At 40.4% G+C, this 14,177-nt stretch overlaps 1 protein-coding gene across 8 annotated transcripts in view; it reads left to right on the top strand.

The window, feature by feature from the left end:
- The window catches only part of DMD (dystrophin), a 1,890,745-nt gene that overhangs the window by 1,238,503 nt on the left and 638,065 nt on the right, over positions 1 to 14,177 (top strand). For all 8 annotated transcript variants that reach the window (XM_066356826.1, XM_066356825.1, XM_066356822.1 and 5 more), the window contains one exon: positions 11,723 to 11,877. In XM_066356826.1, coding sequence (XP_066212923.1) covers positions 11,723 to 11,877 — 155 coding nt within the window. The remainder of the gene's footprint in view (positions 1 to 11,722; positions 11,878 to 14,177) is intronic.

Below are 14,177 nucleotides of genomic sequence, written 5' to 3'. Positions count from 1 at the left end.
ATAGTGGATAATGTCATTAGCTCTTAAACCTTCTGCATGAAAGTGACAAGTCCCAAAATCAGTTACATTGCCTTCCCTGATTCAGTGGGGAACACACAGATGTGTAATCCTCTGGCATGAAAAGAATACTTGTGAACAATAATGCAATCTACCATGGTAAGTTTATGGGATCTAAAAAATAGTCCAGAAAATCCCACTTTCTGGGGATCTGTCCTCTGGCATTCTCTCTGGAGTCATTCTCTCCAACTAATTTCTCTTAGATATCTGGGGTAGCTGGGTGATCTGTTAATTACAACACTGCTTCCTTAGGCCTTTTAATAAACACAGCAAATTAACATGAGAGGCCAAAGAGAATGCTTTCCAAAATGTCATAATGAAATTAAGGTAATGAAGCACTTGGAGGGTTCTCCTCCCTTTTTTCTGTACAAAACTTATTCCAAAGAAGCTGAAAGAGAAATGGGGCCTGAAAGTAAGGGGTGGGGGGATAAATTGTATGCCATTAGTTTAATTATAAAAATTCATTACATGAAGCCATGTAAGACAGAAAATAATGGAACTCTAATGGGTTGGCCGATAACACATTTACTAGCCTGCTCTCAGCTTGTAGTCATTGTTGAAAGGACAAAAAAAGTAACAACTTTAGTGTGTAGTCCTCAGAGCTATTGAAAAGATTAATCTTTTCCAGTAAGCTGGAAAATGAGTGCCATTTTCTTAAATAGTATCCCCTGTATAGAGTGTTACCTTCTGAAACAGTTGTTTGGTAATGTCAGAGGTTTAAACAGATGAGTCTTCGAGTTAATGGTGAGAGGATTTACTTTTGAAATAGCTTCTTTACAGATATTTTAACGTTTCTATTATAAATCCATAAAGGGGTTTTATAGGTCATTTTAATTCACACAAGCAAGAAGGAAATTGTGTTTCTTTTCCCCAGTAAAGATTTATAGAACATTAATTCATACTTAGAAGTAAATTGTTTAGTGATTATTTTTTTCTAATAAACCAAAAATAGATTATTTTCTGCTGTCTTTGTTTGGCAATGTCTTACTTTATTATCCACAGTCATTTTCCAAACTTGCTCTACTCATCAAGGAGATTATTTTATATTCTTCAAAGTTCAATTATAGTAAACCCGATCATCTTCCTTAAATTCTTTTATACGAAAGTGTATCTCCTTTAACTAGAATATTGAAGTCAAGAAACCTGCATTTTTCTCTATACCTCTTTCACTGACTAGATATGTCACCTTCAACAAGTCACTTAACCTTTCTGAGTTATTGTGTTTTCATATGGGCAATTATGGGATTGGGTAAAAAAAAAAAGGAAATGGAGGAAAGGAGTTAACAGAAATGAAAATGATAATGTAAGTAAGGATCATACATTTGAGGGCCATGTAATCCAAGAAGAGTTTCGAACATGTCTTGTAGGTATTAGAGAGCCATTGCAAGGTTTTCCAGAAGTAAAATGTGGTTCTACTTACATTTTGAAAAGCTCTGTTGAGTTTCTGTCTGTGGATGGAAGAACTGGTCTGAGAGTGGAAGGAGGGAGCTAATGAAATGGTTATTACAGAGTCCAAGCAAGAGATGATATGGGACCCTGACCAGATGGTGGTGCAGTGGATAGAGCATAAGACTGGGGTGCGGAGGACCCGGTATGAAACTCTGAGGTCAACTGCTTGAGTGCGGGCTCACCAGCTTGAGCACGGGGTTGCTGGCTTGAGCATGGATTGTCGTCATGACCCCATGGTTCCATGGTTGCTGGCTTGAAGCCCGAGATCGCTGGCTTAAGCCCAAGGTCACTGGTTTGAGCAAGGGGTCACTCGCTCTGTTGTAGCCCCCCCCCCAGTCAAGGCACATTTGAGAAAGCAATCAATGAACAACTAAGGTGCCGCAATGAAGAATTGATGCTTCTCATCTCTCTCCCTTCCTGTCTGTCTGTCTGTCTCTCTCTCTGTCACAAACAAAATGATGAGGGATTAACTAAAGGCAGTGGCAATGGAGGTGGAAGATTTGGATATAAGGGGAAATTCTGATGCAGCCTCACTATGGTATGCTCCCTGCCTCCTCCTCCAGTTGGAGCCTAACTTAAACTGCAGAGGGAGAAGATTGGGCTGCAGACAGAGCCTTAGGGAACATCAACATTTAAGGGACAAGCAGAAAAAGAAAAATGTGAACCATAATTGAGCATAGAGGCGACCCAAAGAGCAGGGACCAAGAAAGACTAGAGCCTCAAGAACGGTAGTCAATAACGCCAATTGCTGCAAATAAATCAAGCAAATGAGCGTCAGACTTGCCACAGGCACTGACCATTGGTGGCAACTTCAAAATGAGTTTGCAGCTTGGCTGGGATGGCACTGCCCTAGGCTGCAGGTCGATTGGGGTGGCTCTTCTGCGCATGTTACTCACCCTTCTCCAAAAAGAAGCAGGACATATTGGTCTCCTGGTGATGGCAGAAGTACAAAAGGACTAACTCCGCTGCAGAGGCACATTTTAAACCTCTGCCTGTGTCTCTTCTATTAACATCCCACTGGGATTAGGTAAAGTAAGTCCTATGGCCAAGCTCATTCATTGTCAAGGGCTGGAAAGCAAACAGCCTTTTGTTTCAGGAAATTCAAAGTTACATAGCAAAGGGTATGACTATCGGGTGGGGCAAAGGATTGAGGCTAAATAATCCCATTTGCCACGGTGGCTTCTGTCAGAATAGTTGAAGTGGGATGGCGATGGCAGAACTTGATTTTGATGAATTATAGAGTGGCAGGATTGTGATCAAGCTGAGGTAATGAATAAATTGCTTTCTACGGAGCTTAACTGTGAAGGGAAAGAAAATGAGGTAGAGCAGATTTTGTTGTTTAACGATGGGGAAGAGACTCGTGTTTAAAGGCCCTGGAGAAAGATCTCATGAAGAGACAAGAGGTTGAAAACACACCCAGAAGAGATGAGTGTTCAGATGAAAGAATCCGCTTCCCGTAACTCAAGAGTCACCTCTTCCTCTGGGACTGGAGAGAAAGATGCGAGGTGTAAAGTGTGATGTTTTGCAACATTTATGATTAATGAAATACTGATATTTTATGGAACTGAGGCACAGAGAAGATAATTAATATAACTAGTGTGTTAAATTTCTTCTGTGTGATTGTAGGTAGGGTCATTTGCGGTGAGATTTCTTTCAGTTCGTATCATCAGGATCCAGTCTAGAAATCCTACCAGGTATTTTAAACAGAGGGAATTCAATGCAGAACATGGGCTTCATGGCTAACGAAAGAGCTGAGAAGCCCACTAAGAGATGGGGAGGCAACCTGGAATTTAGCAACATCAGGAAGCTGTTGCACCTCAAGGACTGGAAGGCCAACAGGTGTTACCAAATCCCAGGACCCAGAGCCAGCTGGTGCTGACATGAGCACTTTGGGGGCTGCACAACACATACTGAAACTCCAGAGGGAAGGTCTGTCCAGCGGGAGATGGAGACACAAAGAGGACTCTACCCTCATGGAAAGAGGGGAGGTACATTGTAGTTTTACTTTCCTCGTGTCTTCCGTCTGCCACCAGGGCCTCTCACCAGCCAAATCCAGCTGGAAGCCAGCTAGCCAGAAATCCTGGGAAGTTCTTACTTCTCAAGTGGTTAGTCCACCTGCAGTACTGAGTAGAGTAGGAGATGGGCAGATAATGGATCTAAGAGCAAATAACTCTTAGCTGTTAGCTCACAGAGCTAATCTTTATGAATCTCATAGTTCATGTTTCCAAAGGGTGAGAAACCCAATTTGTTTACCTTTTTGTCCATAAATATATTAGGATCCCATTTTATGGTTTTCCAGGCAAGTCGATTTTGATGTTGACCTCATGACAAACCTAAGGCATAAGCAGAATATGTAGCCCCATCCTATGTCTCAGGTAACAGAACTGGAACTTAAAAGGTTAGTGACTTCCTTCAGGTCGAACTGCAACACCAGTGGCCTAGCGGGACTCCCTGGGAAGATGCTGTTTCATTATTCTGCATGGCCTTTCAAGAAAGGAAGCTCCTTTGAATCACCTCCATTCAAAAATTTAAAAATCTAGATCATCTGGAGCAAAAGTTAATTTCACTTGTATGTGAATATCTCAAAACATTTTATAAGAAAGCTTAAATAATACTCAACCTGTGATTTCTAATTATAGGTCTATGTGCTCACATTTATGTTCTGAATTAAAGGGAGCTCTTTAGAGTTTCCACATTATAGACAGACTCAACCAGTAAGTCTTCTGCTCTGCATTCAGTGGACTCACCCTGTGGTGAATGTATGTGGTTCATTAAAAATGGTGGCAATGTCTGACCAGGCAGTGGCATAGTGGATAGAGCATCAGCCTGGGACTCTGAAGACCTGGTTCAAAACCCCGAGTTTTCTGCCTTGGTTGTGGGCTCATCCAGCTTGAGTGCAGTATTGCCAGATTGAGCACAGGGTCGCCAGATTGAGCACAGGGTCACCGGCTTGAACGAGGGGTCATAGACATGACCCATGGTCGCTGGCTTGAGCCCAAAGGTTGCTGGTTTAAAGCCCAAAGTTGCTGGCTTGAGCCCAAGGTCACTGGCTTGAACAAGAGGTCACTGGCTTGGCTGGAGCCCCTCAGTCAAGGCACATATGAGAAAGCAATCAGTGAACAACTAAAGTGCCACAACTATGAGTTGATGCTTCTCATCTTTCTCCCTTCCTGTCTCTCTATCCCTGTCTGTCCCTCTCTCTTTCTCTCTGTCTCACAAAAAAAGGGGCATTAGTAGGATTACTAGAGTAGTAGTAGTAATGAGAGTTGTAATAATGATGATGATTATAGCTAATATTTAATGCTTCAGAGATGCCATGCACCATTCTAAGTGTTTTCCCTGGATTTTCTAAATTAATCTTCATAATCATTTGTCAAGGTAGGTACTATTAATATACCCTTTTTAACAAAGGAGGAAACTAAGGCACGGAGAGTATCATTAACTTGCCCATTTGTCATTTAACTAGTAAGCTACCAAGCCAGGATTCAAACCCAGCCAACTCATTCTGTTGTCTAAACTTCCAACTACTCTTTCTCTTCCTTCATTTTTTCTGCAGTGTGTACGGTCAATATCCCTACAAAGAATTCTTACAGATAAAAAAAATAAGAGAGGCCCTGGCCGGTTGGCTCAGCGGTAGAGCGTTGGCCTGGCGTGTGGGGGACCCGGGTTCGATTCCTGGCCAGGGCACATAGGAGAAGTGCCCATTTGCTTCTCCACCCCCACCTCCTTCCTCTCTGTCTCTCTCTTCCCCTCCCGCAGCCAAGGCTCCATTGGAGCAAAGATGGTCCGGGCGCTGGGGATGGCTCCTTGGCCGCTGCCCCAGGAGCTAGAGTGGCTCTGGTCATGGCAGAGCAATGCCCCGGAGTGGCAGAACATCGCCCCCTGGTGGGTAGAGTGTCGCCCCTTGTGGGGGTACCAGGTGGATTCTGGTCGGGCGCATGCGGGAGTCTGTCTGACTGTCTCTCCCCGTTTCCAGCTTCAGAAAAAATTAAAAAAAAATAGATAACAAACATTAAAACTGAAAAATTTTAATACTCAACATTCTTGAAATTAATTCAAGCTGTCCCATGGTACCCTAGGATTGTGACACTGAAAATACTTATGAAAGCAAATGCTAAGCATATTCTGCAGTGGCATCATTTTAGCTTTGAATATGAAGTAATTCTTTCCCGATTGGGGCCACAGTCATTTGAGAATTTAGCATTTTATATTCTTCATAGGAAACACACACACACACACACACACACACACAATAATCTCTTTTTGTAGGCTAGTGCTAACAGTATTTTAAATTACTTCACATTCTATGATCACCACACAAGCCTTCCCTGTAGTGTATACCATTATAAATGGAATTCAGAAAGAAAGTGTGTGTGTGTGTGTGTGTGTGTGTGAATTCTATTGTATTTTTGAATGTACGCTCTTTCTGTGGTCTAGAGTACTCCCAGTAATAAATTTCACAGTAGTAAGCAAAGCTGGTCAAGGTCATTGTTCCTAGTGTCAATGACACTTGGTTAAAGCCCAAGGTGGTCAACATACTAACTTAGGAGGAAGGAAAACCGGTCTGTTCTGGTGAATGTCTGTAAGAAGGGAGAAAAGAAGGCTGCAATTGACAGACTTTGAGTTTCCGTATGGACCTTAGCCGAGTCATTGTTAGCCAAAGTCAGTGAGGTGGGGTTTTTTTGTTTGTTTTTTTTATTAATCCTACATTCTTGTAAAATCTAGGCAGTATTCAGTAAAGGTTCACACCTTGTCAAGATTTTCCTATGTATAAAAATCTGAGTTTCATTGTGAATACAGATTTGTATTTAACTTTTTTTTTTTTTTTTTTTTTTTCATTTTTCTGAAGCTGGAAACAGGAAGAGACAGTCAGACAGACTCCCGCATGCGCCCGACCGGGATCCACCCGGCACGCCCACCAGGGAGCGATGCTCTGCCCACCAGGGGGTGATGCTCTGCCCATCCTGGGCGTCACCATGTTGTGACCAGAGCCACTCTAGCGCCTGGGGCAGAGGCCACAGAGCCATCCCCAGCGCCCGGGCCATCTTTGCTCCATTGGAGCCTTGGCTGCGGGAGGGGAAGAGAGACAGAGAGGAAAGCACGGCGGAGGGGTGGAGAAGCAAATGGGCGCTTCTCCTGTGTGCCCTGGCCGGGAATCGAACCTGGGTCCTCCGCACGCTAGGCCGATGCTCTACCGCTGAGCCAACCGGCCAGGGCGTGAATACAGATTTGAAGAAAATGATATTGCTCCTGTTTGCCTTTCAAGCATTAAAGTATATGAGAAAGCTCTGATTTGAAACCCAGCCTCGCTCTTTTACTACTTTTTTTACTATGAAGTCTCTAATTTAACTGTAGCTTGCTACTTCCTTCAAGACTTTGGAAGAGTCTAGCATACTTTTAAACTTGTACTTTTAGGTATATATTATGATCTGTAGTTTAGAACCAAAGAATATATACCCTCTTATATCTAGATTTTAAATAGCAACCAAAAAGTGAGGGGTGGCTTCCAATATTAATCCCCTTTTCTAGATAAAAAGAAATGATTTTAATTATTTGTTAATTTTTTAATGTATATTTTATATTCCTGTCTATACATGTAATGCTTTGATGTTGACTCATAATAAGTATATCGTTAACAATTGCATCCTTCTTAAAAAGGAATTACCTCAGGAAAAAGTAACCAAGTCATTGGTCTAAGTTGTATGGATTCTTATACTACCAATGAGAGATTTAATAGATGATAGGTAATTAACTCTCCTTTTAAAATGCAAATACCATCCTCTGGATACTAGGGGCCAATTGGTCTTTCATATCTTAGTATACATTTCTTTTAATACTGTGGACTTGGCTTAAGTGAGAAAGTGAAGGGAAGGGGAAGTAATTTTGTACTGTTAGAAAAACAAATCCAACTTAGCATAATTGAAGTTCTAATTGTCTTCATTAAGTGATTTATGGATTAGGAGGCATCCCAGCTAGCAACTAGAACAGGGGTCGGGAACCGATGGTTTGCAAGTCAGATGTGGCTCTTTTGATGGCTGCATCTGGCTCGCAGACAAATCTTTAATAAAAAAAATAATAACGTTAAAAATATAAAACATTCTCATCTATTACAATCCATTCATTTCCTACTGCTCATGTTCATGGTGGGTGGCTGGAGCCAATCACGGCTGTCCTCCGGGACGACACCAAATTTTTATTGGATAATGCATAGCGTACACGGGTCATTGTATGGCTCTCACGGAATTACATTTTAAAATATGTGGCGTTCATGGCTCTCTCAGTCAAAAAGGTTCCCGACCCCTGAACTAGAAGGACACTTGTAGTTGTTCAAGATGGAAGGTTTTGGTAGGAAGAAGTGTGGGGCAATGAAGCTATAAACAAAAAGAAAGGATTATTTTTACAATGGGCCCTCTTCCTTTGGGGGAAAGGGAACAGGCAAGCTTTTTATCATGCAGACGGCCTCTGCTCTCTATGGGGTGGTGGTGGTGGTGGTGGTTGGTGGTGGTGGAGAGGGCCCATGTGACAGATTACCTCTTTGGTGTTGGCTAGAAAATTCAGGAGGGCTAATGAAGATCATATTTCTGGGAGAAAGAGAAACAGCAATTAGGTGAGGTATTAAACCTAGGTTTTATATCATGGGCTTTAGCACACATGATGCCATTTTCAGCCTGTGATATTCTCTTTCACATTGCCCTATAAAATTTCTAGAAAGGGGAAGTCCCTGGGCAATGGTGGGATTTGCCAGTTCGCACCAGTTCAGCAGAACCTATACCTAATTTTTTGTTGAGTTCGGTGAACCGGTTGTTAAAATGGCATTTGTAATCAGGGTTCTCTCTAAGGTGGGTGCCCAATGTGGAAATCACAAATTTACATTCCTTACTCTTCTTTATCGTTCATCTGTGCAACAGCGTATTCTAAGTGCCCGTAGTAATGTTCACTCCGTCCATAAAAAAAAAATTGCAAGTGAGGACGCCAATCAAGAAACAGTATGGAAATATTAGATAACAGTTTTATTGTATTTTGACAGTATTATTTTATTTTTTTCATTAATATTTAAAACTTTTATAATCTAGTTTTGTATACCTCTTTTATTCTTATTTGAGTATTCAATGCATGAAATAGTAAACTACCTTTCGGTATATCTTTTTTTATACTTAAGTGGTCATTAGGGCAGAGAAGCAATTGTTAAGTTATTTGAATCCTGCCACTGCCCTTGGTCTGTATGCTTTTTGCACAGTGTGAGGATTTGAAAAGTGGGAAATAGGCACTGGGGAGCTGGATGAAAGGAGTCTATCAGGAAAGGCGAGCATTCCACACGGATAAACTGGAATTTCTTTGTAGCGCAGCAACCGTACTCTGAATCTTTAAAAACTCTTTCTGCTTTCTTAGCAAAAGTTAGTGATACCGGCTTTAGCTGATCAGTATTAGTGTGGTTATCTGAATCTGTTAACTATATGCAGTAAATGCAAATATTTTATTAGATTCCAAAACAAGATGATCTAGTTCACTGAGAAATGCCAGATTATATGCAGATTATACATTTTCAAGGCACAGGAGTCTACCAAATTATACTGAAACTGTGCTAAAAGCACCAGTATTTGATTTTTATTACTATATAAATATCACAGTAATATAAAGGACAACTGTTAAAACAGAAATAATTACCCTTTTTAGAAACCTCAATTATTTTCAATTTCTTCTGTTGCCCTTCTAGCTCATGGCTATGTATTCTTAAAGATTTAAGAAATATGGTTCAGATAGAAATTATATATATGTATACATCTTCTTTTACTTGTGATTTCTATACACATTTACTGCAGAGGAGACCACTGGATTGATGTGTTATGTTATTTTAATGTCTTCTCATAAAACATTGAAATCATTTCTCTTTTTTCTTCTTCTTTGTTCTTTTGAAATTAAATTTAATGGGGTGACATTGATCAATAAGAGTACATAGGTCTCAGGTGAACACCTCTATCTCTTCTTTTTCTATCTTAGTTAATAAAGATTTTTATTCCTACCATGTATCTTTTTCTCTTCTTTTGTCCATTGATCAATGGCTTAACCCAGCATGTGGATTTGATGTACCTATCTTAGCAATTTAATACTATCTTTTTTAAAAAAGATTTTATTTATTCATTTTCGAGAGAAAAGAGAAAGAGAGAGAGAGAAGGAGGGGAGGAGCAGGAAGCATCAACTCCCATATGTGCCTTGACCAGGTAATCCTGGGGTTTCAATCTAGTGACCACAGTGTTCCAGGTCGACGCTTTATCCGCTACACCACCAGAGGTCAGACTGCAATTTAATATTATCTTCATGCTTAAAAGCCTTCTCCATGCACTTGCAGCAATGATTAATAAAAATCTGGGGTTAATATGCTTGCAGAGAAACTTTTTGTCGGTTTATTCCTTTTTTTGATGTATGACATTTCGAGTAATGAAATGCATAGTTTGATAATAGTCAACTGCCAAAAGCAACAACAAAAAAAAGCAGAGGTCATTTGCTTTAGCAAGATTCTTATATTTGCCTTTTTATTCTAATTCTAAAATAGGATTTAAATTTTTTTTAACTTATTGGGCTGACATTAGTTAATAGGATTATACAGGTTTCGGGTGAACAATCATACAACACTTCATCTGTACATTGTATTATATATGTTCACCTCCCCAAGTCTCCCTCCATCACCGTCCATTTTACCCCCCCAACCTCTTCTACTTCCCCCACCTCCTTCCCCTCCTGCAATCCCCACACTGTTTTCTGCGTCTGTAAATTTTTTTCCTTTGCTTAATTCCTTCATCTTTTTCACCCATCCTCCCAACCTCCCAACTTCCACCCCCTTTAAAGTATTATGAATAAACTGATCCTTAAAAAAGTTTATAACTGGAATAATAGCACTTTTCCTTTGATGTTCAATGTTTTCTCAATGCAGCTTTAGTTGAATGCCAGTAGATGGCACTAATTACATAAACAATTCAACAAGTTAATGAAGAGGGAAAGAAAGAAATGAGGTATTTTTTGTTGTTGTTCAAAGTTGGTATATGTCACATACTCTACATTTATATGGGAGCTTATTTTTTATACTTTTTTTCTCCCCCCGTTAAAAGCAATTGAGCTCAGTTTATTTCTAATTAATTGCTACTTAATTGTAATACCTGATTCTGGTTCTTACTCAATGTGCTGCACTTGAAACATTTTTGTCATGAAAACTGGGTTAGCTTATAGTCATGATTGACTAAATCACCTGATAGGTTAAAAGCGGTCATGTAGACATGTCGTAACCTGACGATTCAGAAGTTTACTTATGAAGCATTTTAAGGTTTGATCTTTATATACTTTTATACTAGGTTTTTCATTGTTTAATTAAATTATTGGGGTGACATTGGTTAATAAATTATATAGGGCTCAAGTATGTAATTCTATACATACAATGGAGTACTACTCAGCCATAAGAAAAGATGAAATACTGCCATTTGTGACAACATGGATGGATCTTGAGAATATTCTAAGCCAGTGGTCCCCAACCCCTGGGCCGCGGACTGGTACCGGTCCATGGGCCATTTGGTACCAGTCCACAGAGAAAGAATAAATAACTTACATTATTTCCGTTTTATTTATATTTAAGCCTGAACGATGTTTTATTTTTAAAAAATGACCAGATTCCCTCTGTCACATCCGTCTAAGACTCACTCTTGACGTTTGTCTCGGTCACGTGATACATTTATCCGTCCCACCCTAAAGGCCGGTCCATGAAAATATTTTCTGACATTAAACTGATCCGTGGCCCAAAAAAGGTTGTGGACCACTGTTCTAAGCAAAATAAGTCAGACAGAAAAAGTAAAAAACCATGTGATTTTGTTCTTTATGTGGAACATAAACCTGAAAGCAGAAAATGAACAAACAAGAAAAACAAACAAAAAAATATAGACGCAGACAATAATGTGGTGGTTACCAGTGGAAAGGGTTTGCGGGAGGGAGTGAAGGGGAAAGGGGGCCAAATACATGGTGACGGAAGATCTGCCTTTGGGTGGTGGGCACATGAGCAGTATACAGATGATGTAGCATAAGGGTTTTTTTTCCATTTTTTATAACAAGCATGTGTTATAAATGTGGGTTTTTTTTAATTTAATGAATCATTTTTAGGAGGACAGAAAGGGAACTCCAATTAGAGGTTTCAGAGCAAACTGACGCCCATTCTCTTCCCCACACGTATCTGTAGCAGTTGGCCAAAGACCTCCGCCAGTGGAAGATAAATGTGGACGTGGCGAATGACTTGGCCCTGAAACTTCTCCGGGATTATTCCGCAGACGATACCAGAAAAGTCCACATGATAACAGAGAACATCAACGCCTCTTGGGCAAGCATTCAGAAAAGGTATGAACTGCATTATTTCTAAAACTAGTGTGGGCTATAATGGTGGCATGGTGATGCTGGGTGGGCAGTGCAGATTGGTTTTCTCAGTCTTGCTAATCCAGGCTTGGGAGGACCCAAGATGACAAGTCTAATGAAACTCACAGGTTTGCCTAAGTCAGGGGTCAGGAACCTATGGCTCGCGAGCCAGATGTGGCTCTTTTGATGGCTGTATCTGGCTCGCAGGCAAATCTTTAATAAAAAAAATAATAACATTAAAAATATAATAAAACATTCTCATGTATTACCATCCATTCATTTCCTACTGCTCATGTTCATGGTTGCGGGTGGCTAGAGCCAATCACAGCTGTCCTCCGGGACAACAGCAAATTTTTATTGGATAATGCATAATGTACACGGGTCGTTGTATGGCTCTCATGGAATTACATTTTAAAATATGTGGCGTTCATGGCTCTCTCAGCCAAAAAGGTTCCCGACCCCTGGCCTAAGTCCTCTTATTTTAAAGATAAAGGACCTAGTTATATAACATAATTTCTCTGCAGTAAGGAAGGTAGTCACATAACTAAAAGAGTACACAAAGCCAAAAGTACTGATTTGTAGCTAAAAGGACCATTCATCAGTCTACTTTGAGATTCTACCCAAGGAACCATTGTTCTATTCCATCATAGCACATGCTACCCCAACCCTTAATCTGACAAGAAAGTCACTTTGGAGTTAGAGCTGTCCCTAATGTCATCACTCCACACACCCAATGGGAAAATCTGTGTCATGTAACATGACTCATAGCTTCATTTCTCATTATATGTGTGTGGGAATTAACAGCTCTTAGAGATATCATCTCCCCAAACTAGGTCCTGTCTCTTTATCCACTCTCTTCACCCCTTGTGTTTACCTGTCATTAGCATTTATCCTAACTAGAAATAAAAAGATGAATTATATAACTAATTGTTCAATACTTGTTCTTCACATCAGTCTAAATTCCCTGAGGATGTAGGTTTTCTTGCTTGAAGATCCCGAACCAAGTGTTGGAATGGGGCAGTGGTATATAGTGTTTGAATGATGACTCTCTTTGCATAATGAAGTAGTTCGTGCTACCCTGTTCATGCTAGGATAACTTAAGGATTATTGGGCACTCAGTTCTGTCTGAAAATGAGCAAAAATAGTACGTATACAATAATGAAAAAGACCACAGTGAAACATAAATGAGTTCCAGATGATGACATGAATTACTGAAAAAGCCAGATGGCTTTTCATAAGAAGAGAAGGCCACCATCAAGGGACTTAAAAATAAATAAATAAATTTGCGCTAAGAGCAGAAACTTACAAGTAATGACCTATGGCTATATGGAAATTAAGAGACCAAGAGACCAAGTAGATCTTGAAATTGAGCTAGAGATTGAAGGGTGGAAACTACTGTGAAATAAATTAAAGCTGGTGACTCTAGGGGAACAGAGCAGCTCTAGTCCTGAATTCCAGGTGACCGTGGGAAAGAAGATTCAACCTGAAGTTGGGCATTGTATTTTGAACTCTAATCAAAAGGATCCTGATGGGAAGAAGGCCTCCTTTTCCTTGGCAAGGTTTGGACTTCTGCTCCCAATACAGATCTGGTATCTGTTTGTTCATTTAAACAAGGGCCTGGTAGGCTCAGGAAGACATATTCATATGCAATTGATGGTTATCTTAGAGTCAGTATTTAGATCTCAATGGGAAATACCTGCTATTCAAAGAGAAGCTTCTTGCCTGATCAGGCAGTGGCACAGTGGATAGAACGTTGGATTGGGATGCAGAGGACCCAGGTTCAAAACCCCGAGGTTGACGGCTTGAGCCAAAGGTCACTGGCTTAAGTGCAATGTCACTGGCTTGAGCAAGGAATCACTTGTCTTAGCTGTAGCCTCTTAGTCAAGGCACATGTGAGAAAGCAATCAATGAACAGCTAAGTTACCATGACAAAGAACTCATGCTTCTCATCTCTCTCCCTTCCTGTCTGTCCCTATCTGTCACCCTCTCTGACTTTCTCTGTCTTTCACACACACACACACACACACACACACACACACACACACACAAAAGAGAAGCTTCTTTGGAAATGCAATAAGATCAGAAATTAATTTGGTGGATTTAAATACTGTAAACTAAGAAGGGACTAAAAAAAAGAAAAGCTCGTTCATGGAACAAAACTAGGGTCTCACGGGAGATCTGTCTCACTGACGCCCCCTCTCTGGCAGACCCCTCTCCACATTCTCACACTCCCTCAATCTCCGAGCAGCTCTTTCAGTTCTTATGATCACTTTATTAAGGTCTTT

The sequence above is a fragment of the Saccopteryx leptura genome, chromosome X (assembly GCF_036850995.1).
Source record: "Saccopteryx leptura isolate mSacLep1 chromosome X, mSacLep1_pri_phased_curated, whole genome shotgun sequence".
Taxonomy (NCBI): domain Eukaryota; kingdom Metazoa; phylum Chordata; class Mammalia; order Chiroptera; family Emballonuridae; genus Saccopteryx; species Saccopteryx leptura.
This window is presented reverse-complemented; position numbering and strand designations above follow the sequence as displayed.